Consider the following 19,298-nt stretch of genomic DNA (forward strand, 5'->3'; position numbering starts at 1 on the left):
CCCCCAATTGAACTATGCTGTGTCCTGGAGTATGACAATAAACTACACCCCAGGCTTACCTGGCTCAACATCTGCCAGTGCCTGGTCCAGACCTACAAGAAGACGACAGTTCTCCTCGATCATGGGCCTTCTTCACCTCAAGACCTACTGGGCCATTTCTCCTTCAGTAACTAGGGTATCAATTTGGGACTAATCTCCTTCAAGAGCTCGTTCTTCTTCGTTTTTTTCTTTTTATGTTTCTGTTGCAAAAAGTTAGAACTCTTTGGTGCATATGTGTAGCACTGATTACAAGAGTACCTCTTTTGCTCAAAATGGAAACTTAAAGAAAAAAAAATGCAATTGTTCTCCTTCAGACACACAGTTAAGTTACCCCCCCCCCCCCCAATTGAACTATGCTGTGTCCTGGAGTATGACAACAAACTACACCCCAGGCTTACCTGGCTCAACATCTGCCAGTGCCTGGTCCGCACCTAGAAGAAGACAACAGTTCTCCTCGATCATGGGCCTTCTTCACCTCAAGGCCTACCGGGCATTTTCTCCTTCAGTCACTAGTGTATCAATTCGGGACTAATCTCGTTCAAGAACTGGTTCTTCTTCGTTTTTTTCTTTTCATGTTTCTGTTGCAAAAAGTTTAAACTCTTTGGTGCATATTTGTAGCACTGATTACAAGAGTACCTCTTTTGCTCAAAATGGAAACTTAAAGAAAAAAAAATGCAAATGTTCTCCTTCAGACACACAGTTAAGTTACCCCCCCCCCCCAATTGAACTATGCTGTGTCCTGGAGTATGACAATAACTACACCCCAGGCTTACCTGGCTCAACATCTGCCAGTGCCTGGTCCCCCACCTAGAAGAAGACAACAGTTCTCCTCGATCATGGGCCTTCTTCACCTACAGACCTACCGGGCATTTCTCTTCATCACTAGGTATCAATTCGGGACTAATCTGCTTCTAGAACTCGTTCTTCTCGGTTTTTTGCTTTTCATGTTGCTGTTGCAAAAAGTTTAAACTCTTTGGTGCCATATTGTAGCACTGATACAAGAGTACCTCTTTTGGCTCAAAATGGAAACTGAAGAAAAAAAATGCAAATGTTCTCCTTCAGACACACAGTTAAGTTACCCCCCCCCCCCCAATGGAACTATGCGTGTCTGGAGTATGACAATAACTACACCCCCGGCTTACCTGGCTCAACATCTGTCATGCCTGGTTCGCACCTAGAAGAAGACGACAGTTCTCCTCGATCATGGGCCTTCTTCACCTCAAGACCTACTGGGCCATTTCTCCTTCAGTAACTACGGTATCAATTTAGGACTAATCTCCTTCAAGAGCTCGTTCTTCTTCGTTTTTTTCTTTTCATGTTTCTGTTGCAAAAAGTTTAAACTCTTTGGTGCATATTTGTAGCACTGATTACAAGAGTACCTCTTTTGCTCAAAATGGAAACTTGAAGAAAAAAAAATGCAAATGTTCTCCTTCAGACACACAGTTAAGTTACCCCCCCCCCCCCCAATGGAACTGTGCTGTCCTGGAGTATGACAATAAACTACACCCCAGGCTTACCTGGCTCAACATCTGCCAGTGCCTGGTCCGCACCTAGAAGAAGACAACAGTTCTCCTCGATCATGGGCCTTCTTCACCTCAAGACCTACTGGGCCATTTCTCCTTCAGTAACTAGGGTATCAATTTGGGACTAATCTCCTTCAAGAGCTCGTTCTTTTTCGTTTTTTTCTTTTCATGTTTCTGTTGCAAAAAGTTTAAACTCTTTGGTGCATATTTGTAGCACTGATTACAAGAGTACCTCTTTTGCTCAAAATGGAAACTTGAAGAAAAAAAAATGCAAATGTTCTCCTTCAGACACACAGTTAAGTTACCCCCCCCCCCCCCCAATTGAACTATGCTGTGTCCTGGAGTATGACAATAAACTACACCCCAGGCTTACCTGGCTCAACATCTGCCAGTGCCTGGTCCGCACCTAGAAGAAGACAACAGTTCTTCTCGATCATGGGCCTTCTTCACCTCAAGACCTACTGGGCCATTTCTCCTTCAGTAACTAGGGTATCAATTTGGGACTAATCTCCTTCAAGAGCTCGTTCTTCTTCGTTTTTTTCTTTTCATGTTTCTGTTGCAAAAAGTTTAAAATCTTTGGTGCATATGTGTAGCACTGATTACAAGAGTACCTCTTTTGCTCAAAATGGAAACTTGAAGAAAAAAAAATGCAAATGTTCTCCTTCAGACACACAGTTAAGTTACCCCCCCCCCCCCAATGGAACTGTGCTGTCCTGGAGTATGACAGTAAACTACACCCCAGGCTCACCTGGCTCAACATCTGTCAGTGCCTGGTTTGGGCCTAGAAGAAGACGATGTTCTCCTCGATCATGGGCCTTCTTCACCTCAAGACCTACTGGGCCATTTCTCCTTCAGTAACTAGGGTATCAATTTGGGACTAATCTCCTTCAAGAGCTCGTTCTTCTTCGTTTTTTTCTTTTCATGTTTCTGTTGCAAAAAGTTTAAACTCTTTGGTGCCTATGTGTAGCACTGATTACAAGAGTACCTCTTTTGCTCAAAATGGAAACTTGAAGAAAAAAAAATGCAAATGTTCTCCTTCAGACACACAGTTAAGTTACCCCCCCCCCCCCCCAATTGAACTATGCTGTGTCCTGGAGTATGACAATAAACTACACCCCAGGCTTACCTGGCTCAACATCTGCCAGTGCCTGGTCCGCACCTAGAAGAAGACAACAGTTCTCCTCGATCATGGGCCTTCTTCACCTCAAGACCTACTGGCATTTTCTCCTTCAGTCACTAGTGTATCAATTCGGGACTAATCTCCTTCAAGAACTGGTTCTTCTTCGTTTTTTTCTTTTCATGTTTCTGTTGCAAAAAGTTTAAACTCTTTGGTGCATATTTGTAGCACTGATTACAAGAGTACCTCTTTTGCTCAAAATGGAAACTAGAAGAAAAAAAAATGCAAATGTTCTCCTTCAGACACACAGTTAAGTTACCCCCCCCCCCCCCCAATTGAACTATGCTGTGTCCTGGAGTATGACAATAAACTACACCCCAGGCTTACCTGGCTCAATATCTGCCAGTGCCTGGTCCGCACCTAGAAGAAGACAACAGTTCTCCTCGATCATGGGCCTTCTTCACCTCAAGACCTACTGGGCCATTTCTCCTTCAGTAACTAGGGTATCAATTTGGGACTAATCTCCTTCAAGAGCTCGTTCTTCTTCGTTTTTTTTCTTTTCATGTTTCTGTTGCAAAAAGTTTAAACTCTTTGGTGCATATGTGTAGCACTGATTACAAGAGTACCTCTTTTGCTCAAAATGGAAACTTGAAAAAAAAAGAATGCAAATGTTCTCCTTCAGACACACAGTTAAGTTACCCCCCCCCCCCCCCAATGGAACTATGCTGTGTCCTGGAGTATGACAATAAACTACACCCCAGGCTTACCTGGCTCAACATCTGTCAGTGCCTGGTTCGCACCTAGAAGAAGACAACAGTTCTCCGATCATGGGCCTTCTTCACCTCAAGACCTACCTGGGCATTTCTCCTTCAGTCACTAGTGTATCAATTCGGGACTAATGGTCTCCTTCAGGAACTGGTTCTTCTTCGTTTTTTTCTTTTCATGTTTCTGTTGCAAAAAGTTTAAACTCTTTGGTGCATATTTGTAGCACTGATTACAAGAGTACCTCTTTTGCTCAAAATGGAAACTAGAAGAAAAAAAAATGCAAATGTTCTCCTTCAGACACACAGTTAAGTTACCCCCCCCCCCCCAATGGAACTATGCTGTGTCCTGGAGTATGACAATAAACTACACCCCAGGCTTACCTGGCTCAATATCTGCCAGTGCCTGGTCCGCACCTAGAAGAAGACAACAGTTCTCCTCGATCATGGGCCTTCTTCACCTCAAGACCTACTGGGCCATTTCTCCTTCAGTAACTAGGGTATCAATTTGGGACTAATCTCCTTCAAGAGCTCGTTCTTCTTCGCTTTTTTCTTTTCATGTTTCTGTTGCAAAAAGTTTAAACTCTTTGGTGCATATGTGTAGCACTGATTACAAGAGTACCGCTTTTGCTCAAAATGGAAACTTGAAAAAAAAAGAATGCAAATGTTCTCCTTCAGACACACAGTTAAGTTACCCCCCCCCCCCCAATGGAACTATGCTGTGTCCTGGAGTATGACAATAAACTACACCCCAGGCTTACCTGGCTCAACATCTGTCAGTGCCTGGTTCGCACCTAGAAGAAGACAACAGTTCTCCTTAATCATGGGCCTTCTTCACCTCAAGACCTACCGGGCATTTTCTCCTTCAGTCACTAGTGTATCAATTCGGGACTAATGGTCTCCTTCAGGAACTGGTTCTTCTTCGTTTTTTTCTTTTCATGTTTCTGTTGCAAAAAGTTTAAACTCTTTGGTGCATATTTGTAGCACTGATTACAAGAGTACGTCTTTTGCTCAAAATGGAGACTTGAAAAAAAAAAAAGGAAATGTTCTCCTTCAGACACACAGTTAAGTTACCCCCCCCCCCCATGGAACTATGCTGTGTCCTGGAGTATGACAATAAACTACACCCCAGGCTTACCTGGCTCAACATCTGCCAGTGCCTGGTCCGCACCTAGAAGAAGACAACAGTTCTCCTCGATCATGGGCCTTCTTCACCTCAAGACCTTACGGGCATTTTCTCCTTCAGTAACTAGGGTATCAATTTGGGACTAATCTCCTTCAAGAGCTCGTTCTTCTTCGTTTTTTTCCTTTCATGTTTCTGTTGCAAAAAGTTTAAACTCTTTGGTGCATATGTGTAGCACTGATTACAAGGTACCTCTTTTGCTCAAAATGGAAACTTGAAAAAAAAAGAATGCAAATGTTCTCCTTCAGACACACAGTTAAGTTACCCCCCCCCCCCCAATGGAACTATGCTGTGTCCTGGAGTATGACAATAAACTACACCCCAGGCTTACCTGGCTCAACATCTGTCAGTGCCTGGTCCGTACCTTTAGAAGAAGACAACAGTTCTCCTCGATCATGGGCCTTCTTCACCTCAAGACCTACTGGGCCATTTCTCCTTCAGTAACTAGGGTATCAATTTGGGACTAACCTCCTTCAAGAACTCATTCTTCTTCGTTTTTTTCTTTTCATGTTTCTGCTGCAAAAAGTTTAAACTCTTTGGTGCATATGTGTAGCACTGATTACAAGAGTACCTCTTTTGCTCAAAATGGAAACTTGAAGGAAAAAAAATGCAAATGTTCTCCTTCAGACACACCGTTAAGTAACCCCCCCCCCCCCCCCCCCCGATGGAACTATGCCGTCCTGGAGTATGACAATAAACTACACCCAGGCTTACCTGGCTCAACATCTGTCAGTGCCTGGTTTTGGCCTATAAGAAGACGACAGTTCTCCTCGATCATGGGCCTTCTTCACCTCAAGACCTACTGGGCCATTTCTCCTTCAGTAACTAGGGTATCAATTTGGGACTAATCTCCTTCAAGAACTCGTTCTTCTTCGTTTTTTTCTTTTCATGTTTCTGTTGAAAAAAGTTTAAACTCTTTGGTGCATATGTGTAGCACTGATTACAAGAGTTCCTCTTCTGCCCAAAATGGAAACTTGAAAAAAAATATGCAAATGTTCTCCTTCAGACACACAGTGAATTTAATGAAACAAAAACTTGATGCTCTATTCAACCTGATTTTGATGAGTTTGGCTTCTTGTGTCACCTGCCTCGCCATGAAGGATGCTATTCAGCTGTAGAAGGTAAAATTTAAGCATTTCTTTACTTTTGAATATGTCTTTAAGTTAACCAATTCCTAATTATGCCACAGCACTTTGGCATGAGATGCTGGGATGACCTGTCGCTGAGATGATGTACCTTCCCCCAAGGAAGTGGCACTCTGTCAGTGTGATGTTGAGATTCTTGTGAAACCGTGCCTTCTCATAAGTGATGCTACTAGATGTGCTGATGTATTTAAGACAAGAGTGGTCAGTTTATTTGTGGACAGGCAAGATTGCCACTATGGAAAGTCATTTTCACTTGAAGTTGAAGGCCCTGGATACTCGATATAAAAGCTTATTTTGTAACAAGCATTGGGAGCTTTTGATAGTATAAAACATTGCGAGAAACAAATCCCTCTGAAGTAGCTTAGATTTTGAGAGAGAGGTAGTTTCTCACTCAAAAAATAATAGACTTCAGCTGAAGCCTTTAAATGTGCAACTGAAAGCACACAACATTGTGAAAAGGGGTGTTTTTTCTTTCATTATTTTCTTGGACTTTTAGGACCAATTGAGCCTAAATTTTCACAGGTTTGTAATTTGCATATGTTGGTATACACCAAGTGAGATTACTGGTCTTTGACAATTACCAACGTGTCCAGTGCCTTGAAATGAACCAAATCTACATTTATTTCACAGTAATTTGGTGACATGGAGCGTTATGGACCAGTTACTGAGATGATGCCATTCACCCAAGGAGTTGGTGCCTTTGATGAGACTATGATGTGTGGGATGTAGGCATTCTGCTGTGATCCTTGAAGGTAAAATTCTTTATTGAAACATGTGTGTGTGTTTTTTCCTTTCTGTTAACCCTGGAACATCCTCTTCTTTTGAAAGCCCTTTTCTGGTGCGGATCCCCCCTTTACCTCGAGTTAACCTTATTACAAATTAACATTTTGAAGTCGGCAGTGCATCTAATTAAGTGAAAGTTTATGTTTATATTCTCGTACTGCATATTAAAACAAAATACTGCAAAAATCGCCACTTATAAAAATCCATGGTTTTTTTTCCACATGCCTGTGTACTTTTTTTAATTTGAAGGACTACTTCGCTGCTTACTGCACAAGCACCAACACACAGGCATAGCATAACATTCCTTGCTAATACGCTCAATATACTTGAAGTAAGCTACCATAAGCGCAAATTGTTTGCTTACAGTAAGCAGAGCCACAAAATTAGACCCACGCCTGCCTGTTTTGGAAAATCCTGGATCTGCCCTTGCTTTTAAATACAATGTTTAACAATCTAAGAAAGTACCTCATTTTGTTCTCAGGAGTTTGATACAAGATGCATAAAGGAGCTGGGATGATTTCATTTTTCTAAGGAGGTGGTGTGCTCTGGGACCCTGATGTTGATGAGTCTTCATTCTTGTGGCACATGATAAATGTACTTTGATCTATAAAGGTAAAACCAAAGATATAACAGTGGGTGCGTTTGATTATAGCTTCCTCAGGTCAACCCTGATGTGCCCATGGTACATTCGAATAGCTTTGGCGTCATTCCAGGGGCTCACTCGGTTCAGCCCCAAGTGCCCTGCTTGTGGAATGGGTCACTTGGGGCTGGCCCCAGGTACATGACGTCACCACGAGAGGACGAGTGACCATTCGTTTAGCTCATGTCAGGGGCCCATCCGAATGAGCACCGCACGGTCAACCTTGAGAAGCTAATCGAATGCACCATGTGATGCTATCACGCTAAATGCTTCATTTGTCGGAAAATATCAGAATGATGAAACAAGTCAAAACAGGCCAATAATAAGGGTACAGTTTTCAAAAATATGTTTGTTTATATTCAAAAGCCCAAATGTCTTAATTGATTTTGGGCAACTTACTTCTGATAAATAACATAAAAAAGGGGTTTGAATGAGCATTGAAAGAAAATCCCCTTTTGCATACTTCGGTGTTTCTACTTTCACAACTTTCGAACCAAAAGTGGTATCAACATGGGATTTAACAGTATTAAAGCAGTGTGATCATGCTCTTTAAAAATGTACAACAAATTAATTAGGGTCTAAAGAAGACTCATTTGCTTGATCGCCTCATCCCTATTTTGAAATGGTTTGGGGTTTGGGGTTTTTTGAAAAGGAAACCTTTTTTTTACAACCTAACCTTCACTTAAACTTGTTGTTTCACCTTTTCAAAAGTGTTGCATACTGCTGTATTGGGTTGTATTCCTTTTAAAACAAAATTCTAGTTTTTAGTCTTTTAGGGTTGTTTATTGAAATTTATTTAAATTTCACTGTTTCTTGTAATTTCAGGCTCAAAGTTCTCTTGTCTTATTCCTCCATTTATTTTACAGAGATTCCAAGTTGCAAGATCATCTCCCAGAAGATGAACAGAGTGCCGTCTTGATCTTCTCAGTTGCTTACCGCTGCTCAAGGACAAACCTGGACCCAATTTCATAGGGTCTTTTCTGCCATCTGCCATTCGGTATGCAGATGCAAAAAGTAAAACAAAATAAAAAAATGTTTCAACAAATGTTCAAATTTGTCCGATAAAAAAATGCATTTCTGGTTTTTTATTTCCTTTTGGAAACTGCATAAGAAAGGCAGAAAAGACCCCCGGGGAAACAGAGAAATGTTACCCTCGATTGAGCATTTTGGTTTACAAATCATTGAACACAAATTGGCCTTGTAGTTGTGTAGTTATACTTTGTGAGCTAACATGGTCCGCCAATTTGTAGAACAATTATTTTTTGACTCAACAAAATTGTGCACCGCCGCATGTTAGCTCATAAAGCAAAAGTGAAACCACACAGACATCCTTCTTTGAACATATTTCCAACCACTTTTGTCTCATAAAAAATGTTTCAAGCACTTTTTACCGGCAAAAGCTCCCGATGTAAGGCAACGTGTCCCTTTAATGTGCAGTTAAAGGCAGTGGACATGTTGAGTAAACACTCAAAATATTAATTAGCATAATAAACTTATTTGGTAATGAGCAATGGAGAGCTGATGATAGTATAAAACATTGTGAAGAACAACTCTCTGTGGGTGTTAATTTTTGAGAAAAAGTTAATTTCTCACTAAAATATTTGAATCTGAGAAAGACTTCAGGCATGGTTTCTTTCTCAGGGATCTAATAGAGCACAAATTTCGTGCAACAAGGGTGTTTATTTTCTTGCAGTTGACCAAATGTACCAATATTTTCACAGATTAATCATTTCATGCATATGCAGTTGGGATATACCAAGTGAGATAGCTGATTTTTGACAATTACCAAAAATGTCCAGTGCCTTTAAACTATTATAGGAAAATCATACATTGGCCTAAGCTTTGTAAAGAAGTGTAACTATTAGTAACTAATAACTATAAGTTAATACCAATTGAGTCAAAAAGCCTTCTGTCCAGTGGTGTTGGGTGGGGGGGGGGGGTGCACTTTGATTTAAACCAATAATGTGAAACTTTTGCTCCCTTAGAGGGTATTTTGAGATCAAAGACCTTTAATCAATACCACTCCTCTCTCCTTTAATCCAAATAGTGATTGTAGATAAGAACATTTCAGAAAAGATAACAAATAATCTAATGGTATTTTTACTACAACCAAAAGAGACTAATTCAAAAGGTGAATGTGGCCATTTGGGACTGTATTAAGACAACGAGTAAAGTAAATTCTAACAAAACAATTATACTGCAAACTTAAAAACTTAAGTTTTTCTGAAATCACAGTACAAGATGGTTAGTTTTTCATTGTTTCATACATCTGAATCACTGCTCAGGTGTATGACTCTATAGTTAGCTGCTATTTGCAGTCTAGAACTGACACAGCGGGGGGCCTTGATTTTGAACACAGTGTCTTGCGACTCTGGGGCAGTCGATTGCTGTGTCCACCCACACAGTATAATTATAGTATCATCCTGACAGAAAAAAAGAGGCCCAGCTATTTTAATGGCTCCACTTTTAACCAATCAGATTAAGGAATCTATTTATGAGGTATATGAAAGATGTTCTTGAATAGAGGACTGGAATGATTATTGTTCTCTAAAATTAATGTTGTACAATTCCTTTTATATTAGCTCAAAATGTGTCTGAAGAAAAAGCATTTCAAAGGGTTTGGGGAGGGACAAAAGATGGTATTTGGAAAATTGCTACCAGAAGAAAGTCTGTAGGCCCATATGGGTCATTCTAGCTGGCAACAGCAGTTTAGAACACAGCTAATATAATTATTTGAAAGATATCAGACAATTTTGGGTAGATATCAAAAAGCAAACCATAAAGAGTTACAACTTTCTGGCAGCCACAAGGGTTTCCAGAGGGTTTTGCTCACTGGGTGTTAACTCTGGTTTTTAAACCTGTGGGACTATGTATAAATTATAGTTGCCAAAAAGTGAAAAGTAACAAGTTGTTTGTGCAATATAATGCTATACAAATTACAAATTTGGTTGATATAAATGACAAAATTTGAAAGAGGTACAATTTGCTGGCTGCCACAAGGTTTTTCCTGAGTGTTTTCGCTCAATGAGTGTTACGTCCCTTTTATATGAGCTCAAATCCTAAATGAGATTAAACTTATCTTTTTATAAAACAGTTTTTGACAATATTTTTCAAATGAAATCCCAATGGGATGCAATATGTGTCATGAATGAACTGGGAAAAACCCACAAGTGTACACTGTGTTGATCTTTGCAATTATGGGTCAGCAATCTCATTTTGTGACAGAACTCAATTTATAGGAAAACTTTGGTTTAATTTCTCTTTTATTAATACTTTGTTGTACTTACTTAATAGTAATTGTATTATTTGCATGCGTTGCATTTGTATAGCAGGCAAAATGTGTCTGATGAAAAGGCATTCCAAAAGGTTTGGGGAGGGACAAGAGATGGTATTTGGAAAATTGCTACCAGAAGAAAGTCTGTAGGCCCATATGGGTCATTCTAGCTGGCAACATCAGTTTAGAACACAGCTAAAATAATTATTTGAAAAATATCAGACAATTTTAGTTGATATCAAACAGCAAACCATGAAGAGTTACAACTTTCTGGCAGCCACAAGGTTTTCCAGAGGTTTTTGCTCATTGGGTGTTAACTCTTGTTTTTAATCCTGTGGGACTATATGTATAATATAGTTGCCAAAAAGTGAGAGCAACAAATTGTTTGTGTAATATAATGCTATACAAATTACAAATTTGGTTGATTAAAGAGGTGCAATTTGCTGGCTGCCACAAGGTTTTCCCAAGTTTTTTCGCTCAATGAGTGTTACATCCCTTTTATATGAGCTCAAGTCATAAATGAGATTATAAACTTATCTTTTTATAAAACAGTTTTTGACAATATCTTTCAAATGATATCCCACTGGAATGCAATATGTGTCATGAATGAACTGGGAAAAACCCACAATTGTACACTGTGTTGATCTTTGACATTATGGGTCAGCAATTATCTTATGACAGAACTCAATTACAGGAATACTTTGATTTAATGTCTCTTTTATTAATACTTTGTTGTACTTGCTTAATAGTAATGATATTATTTTCCTGCGTTGCATTTGTATAGCAGGCAAAATGTGTCTGATCAAAAAGCATTCCAAAGGGTTTGGGGAGGGACAAGAGATGGTATTTAGAAAATTGCTACCAGAAGAAGGCCTATATAGGCCCATATAGGTCTAGCTTGCAACTTCAGTTTAGAACACAGCTAATATAATTATTTGAAAAATATCATCAGACAATATTTTGGTTGATATCAAAAAGCAAACCATAAAGAGTTACAATTTTCTGGCAGTCACAAGGTTTTCCAGAGGGGTTTTGCTCATTGGGTGTAACTCTGGTTCTTAATCTTGTAGGACTATGTATAGTTGCCAGAAAGTGAAGAGCAACACAAGTTGTTTGTGTAATAATTGCTATAATTATACATTACAAATTTGGTTGATATAAAAAAGCAAATCTTAAAATAGGTACAATTTGCTGGCAGCCTCAAGGTTTTCCAGCGGTTTTCGTCATTGAGTTTTTCTCTGTTTTTTTCATCCCGTGGCACTATGTATTTGCCAAAAAAGTAAAAAGCAACATGTAAAAAGTTGAATGTCTGTACTATGAGATATCTTTTGTTAAAATAATAAAAGAGTAAATAAGAACTTGAATAGAGAAAAGACTCAAGCTTGTTAATTATTCAGTGACTTTTGATGTGTGGCAACATTGTTTACAGGATATGATGGAAAACATAATTATTTAAACTTTCTTTGTCATGTTTGAAAAACGGGGCACAATTCCATAAAGCCTGTAAGCACCGTATAAGCACAAAAAAAGTATTGCTTAACGGAAACATAGCGCGCCCTCTTGTGACACATACAGGAGAGTCTTGAACCAAGACTACCGCGTCAGCCGCGTAGTCAGAAAATAGAACACATACAGTACAGGGAGGTTTCAAAATGTCTCCTTGCTCATTTTCTGAAGGTGAGTCAGATTTCTCGTTCACCTTCAGAAAGTATCGAAATGAAGCACTCGTCACCTCCCTGTACTGTATGTATTCTATTTTCTGAACACGCTTTCCAGGAATATAGACTGTATGGTACCCTGTATACCGATGACGTCCGTATGTGTATCGCAGTATATAAAAAACTTTAAAAAACAACTATTTTTTAGCAGAGCAAAAGGTCACAAAAGTCGTTTATGAATCAACCCATATCATCGTTTGTTAACTGTGGGCGGTGGACTTTCAAAGCTTGGCCGGTCGATGGCTGCCGTGTACAAAACGAAGAAATTAGAGTCGGGGTAAGACTAAATAAAGGTAGCAGTTTAGGTTAGCACAATGAATAAAATTTAAAAACTATCGTAACAAGTTTCTTTTTAAAATCTTATTTTGTTTCACTATTTTATTTAAAGGCAGTGGACACTATTGTTGGTCATTACTCAAATTAATTATTGGTATAATTATAAAACCTTTCTTGGTGACGAGTAATGGGGAGAGGTTGATGGTAAGTCAAGTAAGTATAAAACATTGTGAGAAACGGCTCCCTCTGATTTCTGAAGAGCCATAGTTTTCGAGAAAGAAGTATTTTTCAGCGAATTTGAATTGATTTCGAGACCTCAGATTTAGAACTTGAGGTCTCAAAATCAACCATCTAAACGCACACAACAAGGGTGTTTTCTTCTTACATTATTATCTCGCAACTTTGATGACCGATTGAGCTCAAATTTTCACAGGTTAGTTATTTTATGCATTATGTTTTGACACATACATTAACTGTGAAGGCTAGTCATAGTGTCCACTGCCTTTAAATGTTTAAAACACTCAGGCAAGCTAAGTAAGAGCTAGGTGAACACATTCAGCCGGTTTAAATTGCCGTGTGGCTCGTAGGGAATGCGCCAGCATACGACATTTTTGGTTATTTCTTAGGCAAAATAGTAGTTGCGATAACGTAACCCTCCTCCAGACGGCTGCCGGGTTACGAGATTCTTTCGAGTGACAAATGACAATCTGGTCCACTCCAGTCAGTCCAACACTACTTCTAGAAACTATAGTATAAAGCTTCCCGCTCACGGGGGAGCCTAATAGATTCTAGAAGTAGTCCAACACGTACAATTTCGACAGCTTGTCACCAGATTTGGCCCATTTTTACCACTTTCATAAATCATGACACAAATTGTAAGGGCATAAACTTAATCTGCAATGTCTAATGAACACTCAAAACATCTCATCATTGAGAAAATATTTTTGAAGAAAAAAGACAAAAACTTGCCAAATCCTGTAGCGATTTCCCAGGTTTATATTTTGAACCTATCGCTTCTCTTTCTTTGCAAACGATTATTTTTAGGTCTATTTAATAAGGTTAATCACGAATAGCAAAATATCAACAACCCACACAAAGATAATAGGCGATGCGTGCGCAAGTTGTGCATGACAACATACACCGCTTAGCAAACTGCCCCATCTGCCTACCCACAACGCATTGCGGTTCTGAATCGCAATAAACCTTATGACTGCATGCTTTATGTATGAGGAGTGAACGGCATGATTTCTTATATGACTTGGGAGGTCGGATGGTTTGGTTTAATGAAAGGTTGGTATCCTGGTGCTATCTGATTGTTGATTTTTCTAATTGCAGGCAAGACCGTCCCTGAAAATGCGTGGTGTCCCATGTAAGCAGCGTTTTGTGTCCGATTTGAACGGCCTATTTGCTGTCTATAAGCCAACTGGAATTACCTCAGCTTTCCTAGTCAACAGACTTAAGCAAATCCTCTTCAGTGGTAAGAAAGTTACAATGTTGTTGAGAGTTGTTGAAATTTCAGGGCCCAAATTTATGTGAGGTACCAGATACTGCTTAATTAGGTTCTTGGTATTTTAATGAAAAGTAAGGAGATAAACAAGTCATAAATAAGACACAGTGTAGTATTGGTTGTTTAACCGTTGTTTAACCGTTTTTTTTTAATGTTGGTTCACAGAACAAAAACGTCAAGACCAGGACCACAGCCATCACAAGACGAAAGGAATCTCACAGCCATCCAAGCAACTTCGGATTGGACATGGTGGAACGTTGGACATGAATGCCTCAGGTGTCTTGGTGGTTGGAGTTGGGAGAGGTACAAAGATGCTGACTAATATGCTGAAAGGGAGAAAGGTAAACGCATTGCAGGTTCATTCATGCCCTCTTAACTTGATTTGGGGTTGAACTTAGAAAAATTTACTAGAATGGAACTCAAACCAAAAACCACTGGATTAACTTGACCAACTGAGCTATCTAGCCCTATGTTGGCAGTCTCCCTATTTTGTAATTTTCTTTGTTTGAGGGGGGGGGGCAGTCAGTCGTCATACAACCGCTAACTAGCGTGTAGCCAGGATCAAGTTATAGGGTTGCAGTGAACTGCAGTGGCACCCTGTCAGGCCTGTATGCTTCTTCTCATGTGTACATTGTTTTGCGTAGTGTTGTTTCTGAGAAGAACCGGTGGTTGACGACTCAACAGTTTGATCAGTATGCTCTGATCATCTTCAGAAGGATGCTGGACTCTGTTGCTGTTGCACCATCGAGCCAAGCCCAAGTACCGGTTAATCTTTTCGACAGCATCCAGCAACAGAGTCCACCTGAAGGGGATCAGAGCATACTGATCGAAACGTTGAGTTGTCAACAGCTGGTTCTTTACAGAACCAAGACTATTTTAAAAGAAATTTTCACATGATGCTACCACAAACCTCAACCGCTTCTACTCATACAATGTAAAGTTTTTAAATCCTACTTTGAATTTGGTCGGTCTCTACCAATCACAATCTATAAGCTTTTGAATTTATTCACATAGATTTTTTTCCAGCAATATTCTCTATAAGCAGCCCTTTGAAGTTGATTGTCTACTCTTTACCAACCCTTCTCAATAAACTCTTAAATTTTATTGACAGACTTTTTAAAAACCCAAGCAGTATTTTCTACTTGAGCAGCTCCATGAAAATGAGCCCTTGGAATTTAACCTTAGAATTATGTTACTAATATTTGTTTTTGTTTGTTTGCTTGTTTGTTTGTTTGTTTGTTTTGGGGGTTGGGGTTACAGCGTTACCACGCAGTCGGATGTCTTGGTTCAGCTACAGACACACAGGATGCACTCGGCAAAGTTACACTTCAGTTGCCATTAGGTAAAGTACATTTTTAGTGATGGTCCTGATATTTTTGGGTTTAGAACATAATCGACAGGATCGGTGTACAATAGTCAAAAGATAAAATACTTTCATAGAACTATCCTGTAAATATTAGTGGACTAAAGGGTGAATGTTAACGATAAAATTACTGATTATAGCTGATTAGAGTCGAAGTGAAATGGTAACAGTAGAATTCAGAGGTTTTGGCTAATTGGGAAATTCACATAATGGTAATATTTTTATGTCTGACACTTATTCATGCTCAAATTCCAATCCTGAGAAGCTACAATGATGTAGCACCCACTATAAACCAGGTGATAACATGTAAGCATTGGTCGCGCAATCGGTCTAATGCTTCTCTTCACTTAGGGGTAAATGTGTACCTTTTTCGACAGATTTTGTTCTTGTGATTTTCCTGGTGTAATTATGTTGGAGTGCTATTCTAAATTTGCACTTTAGATAACCAATATTTGTTGGTTCTACCAGTTAATTAATCTGTGTTTAGTTCCAAAACACACATACATATTTACTCAGGTGGGATTCGAACCTATGCTTCTCTATGTGATTGAACTTGCACCATGCAGATCTTCAGTCCCCTGTGCATTACCACAGGGTTAGGATGTTACCATATTGGAGGCCAGCTCTCTTACAACTCTTTTTATATCACTTTCTTGTAGGGCATGTAACGCAGGACATGGTTGAAGCTTCGCTTGAAGGATTTGTTGGCAATATAATGCAAGTACCGCCTTTGTAAGTGGTTTATATTTATATTATTTATAAATTTTCTCTGGGGGCTGGCTGGGGGTATAAACTGCAATGCACTGGTAGCGAAAGTAGGGCATATTTAGGCACAAAACGTGCTACCCATGCTTACATTCTTACAGACTATGAAAGGGGTAACAGACGTAAGAGATGGTGATAAACTGTTCCTAGTTTTCAATGAATATTTATTGCAAAATGGTACCAGGGTTTGCTCATCTTAAGGTTTTCTAGAACCATTAAACAAGAGCTAGGTGTTGTTTTAGAAAGAGGTCAAATTGTGCTTTACTTCCAGCAACATATAAGTTTTTCACAAAATCTAAACCTCATTGTGTAGTCATATGGAAATTTCTTATCTTAACAGGTACTCTGCCTTGAAGATGGGTGGTGTAAGGATGTCTGACCTAGCTCGCTCTGGTGAAATCAACCAGCCTAAACCAGCAAGACCAGTCACTGTGCATAATCTCAAGTGCCTCCAATTTTCACCACCATATTTCACTCTGGGTGAGTCTTAATTATTCACAGTTGTTGTCTTTTGCATCATCATTATGTGGCACAGTCTTGCGTCCATGGCCCCCTCCTCAGATTATTATGGGTAACACAAACCCTGGCTTGGGCCCCGCCTGCAGCTTGGGCTCTTGCGTTCACAGTGAAATGCTGCGAGTGTGAACCAGCTTTTGGTCCTATACATTTTTGGAGCAGCAAGTACTTTCAAAGCGTTGGTAGTTTGAACATCAGACGGAGCCTGGAGGCAGAGCCTAAGCCGAGGTTTGAGAAAGGTTCCTGTAGTCGCCGCCATCACCTGTTCACTTTCAACTGCTGCTTTTCTCAGCTCCACTTTGTCACATTGTTTATCTAGCGAGCGTAGGGCGACCTCTGCCATGACTTGTACTCGTAGGCAGATAGCCAATCAGATCCCTTTAAGGTGGTCCCCTGGCTGCAGCTTCCTAGGTTGTATTGTATGGTAAACTTGGTGGGATCCCTGGCTACATGCGGTTAATTGGTCATATGGCTTCTGACTGGCATCCCTACGAAGATATTGAAAAAATATGCAGACCAATAATAAAAAGGTTACATTGAAGAGTTAAATCCGGATGTCGTCGGTTCAAATCCCACACTTGTCAATTCTTCTTTATTCAACCCCCTATTTTTTTTTTCTCCAGATGTTTACTGTGGTGGGGGCTTCTATGTACGGCAACTGATTCATGACCTTGGAAAAGGTTGGTGCTTTTTATATTATGTTATAGGTTTGCATTTGTGATAAGAACTGTATACTACTAGGTACTTCCTGAATCTTGTGAAAAAAAATTCAGTTTGGGATTCGAACCCTCGTTCCCCACATTCTAGGCTAGATATTCAAACCACTAGACTGCCGAGTGGCCTGGTACTGAGAAGCTGTTACTGCAAACAATTTCATAAACTTGTACATACGTGACATAGTTTGTGTTACCCGCTTCTGAAAGAAGTTAAAAATCTTGTGTGTATTCAAACTTCCTTGACCACGATGGTACCAACAATATTGAGCACGATATGGGAGCATAATTCTGTTTTTTTATTCTTTCAATTTTAGTTCTGGGAACATGTGCACACCTAGTGGAATTGGAACGAACTCAACAAGGGCCATTCACTCTCCAGCATGTTTTACAAACAGAGGAGGAATGGACATTTCAAAACATTTGTAAGGCTATTGCGGACTTTGATGAAACCATCCAACCAGGGAGGCTCTTAGAGTGACTTATTGCTTAGTCTTGGTCTCAAGACCTTTGCATGGATCTATTCTTGGCCTCGCTACCATGGGCAGCGCGCTGTGTTGCCCGCTAGCTCTGCCCTCCTCTACTATATTATTGGTTCGATTTCCAGCTTCCAAAGACAGTCGTCAATCAAAAGGAATTTATGAAGAACAGGGCCCCCTGTGTTGGGTTGTCTAAAGTATGAGATAGTGACATATTGTGGCCGAAGACTAAAGTTTGAGATAGAGACATCAGTGGACCAAGACTACTTGGAGCTTAGTTGCTTCTCAAAAGACAGTCGATGCATGACAACAACTGAGGCTTCAAACTGATGGGAGGTTAATCGCTGGCAAAATTTCCAGTTGCTTGCTACGAGGATAATCAAAGAGCAAGGTTTTTTAGACGAGTCTTCTGAGTGTGGAGAATTTCTTTGGGTTAAGACCTTTCGGTTAAGAAACCATTGACCAGCCTTCTTTACTCAAGATCGTTGTGGTGGTGTTACAGACCAAATGTTATTTACCAGGCTGAGAATGTATTTGCTTGAATGCATTTGCAGCATTTTAAACAAGCAACTTTGTGTGCCCATGTGCCAGGTGTTTCTTGTAAAACCCCTTGTAGAGTTACTATGCAGGCATGGTGCCTTTGTTGTTGTGTGAAAAGTTCATCCAGCTTGCCAATAATTCAAGAGATTCATATATGTTAAATTTGCATCAGGATGAAGAATAATTATTTCATGTGTTTGGTTTGACCCAAACTGAATATATAGTCCTTTGCACATCAGTTTATGGGTAAAATCAAATGAAATTCAAGAGTTGTAAAAAAGGAAATAAAGTTTATGTTTTTTAGATTCATGTTTAGAAAGTTTGAGTTTGTAATTGTTTGTTTGTGGTCACTGACAACATATCAATGAGGAAAACATGAGTGCTGTAGTCGAGTCCTTGTTGTCCGAGAAAAACAAAAAAAAGGACTGGAGACCAATCTCGAGTCAGAGAGTCCAAAATTAATCAGTACCTAAATCAGAGATCAGAAACCAAGGCTATGAGTGTTCCCTTAGAATGCTGCTACACTCTGACCTCCCATCCCAAGAGATGCTGCCCTATGCACAAAGTTTGTGTTAGTTTGTTGTATGCCTCGCATCTAAGGGAATCAAAAGCTTTTATTTCACACGCAAAGATAATGGAGCATTGTCTGCTTTGATTTATTTTCTAGTAAAAGTGTACATTTAACATTTCAGCAGGGTTCCCCATCTCGCACCTTCATCACTCTATAATCTGTATTCACAAGGCTATGCTCAGTGGAAGCCGAAATCCTTCACCAATTGTACAACTCGTCAACCCTTCTATTTTGAGCCATAAACATTTTGAAGAGCTGTGCAAAGTTTCATAAAAGAAAGAGGACAAAATAGAACATCCTCTTTGTCAACTCCCACTTATTAGCATTTTACTTTTTAAATTTGGAAGAATTTATTTATTAAGCATTTTTTGTAGTATTAATAATT

At 39.6% G+C, this 19,298-nt stretch overlaps 1 protein-coding gene and 1 long non-coding RNA gene across 3 annotated transcripts; both read left to right on the forward strand.

Moving 5' to 3' along the window:
• The first annotated feature begins 5,659 nt into the window (after positions 1-5,659).
• Positions 5,660-8,156, forward strand: LOC117294410. The gene is made up of 4 exons (XR_004519526.1): positions 5,660-5,744; positions 6,399-6,520; positions 7,033-7,163; positions 8,058-8,156. It is a non-coding gene; the product is annotated as an uncharacterized LOC117294410 (long non-coding RNA).
• A 3,963-nt stretch (positions 8,157-12,119) lies between these two features.
• LOC117295176 (probable tRNA pseudouridine synthase 1) lies at positions 12,120-18,624 on the forward strand. 2 transcript variants are annotated; one of them, XM_033777751.1, is made up of 8 exons: positions 12,120-12,460; positions 13,795-13,936; positions 14,132-14,307; positions 15,227-15,308; positions 15,989-16,061; positions 16,435-16,574; positions 17,234-17,290; positions 17,641-18,624. In XM_033777751.1, the coding sequence occupies exons 1-8, from the start codon at positions 12,359-12,361 to the stop codon at positions 17,802-17,804; spliced, it is 936 nt and encodes a 311-aa protein (XP_033633642.1). In that variant the 5' UTR covers positions 12,120-12,358; the 3' UTR covers positions 17,805-18,624. The 2 variants fall into 2 exon arrangements, with proteins under 2 accessions (XP_033633642.1, XP_033633643.1); XM_033777752.1 differs by having other exon boundaries at positions 12,396-12,476.
• The last annotated feature ends 674 nt before the right edge of the window (positions 18,625-19,298 follow it).

Source organism: Asterias rubens, chromosome 9, assembly GCF_902459465.1.
Source record: "Asterias rubens chromosome 9, eAstRub1.3, whole genome shotgun sequence".
Lineage (NCBI taxonomy): Eukaryota > Metazoa > Echinodermata > Asteroidea > Forcipulatida > Asteriidae > Asterias > Asterias rubens.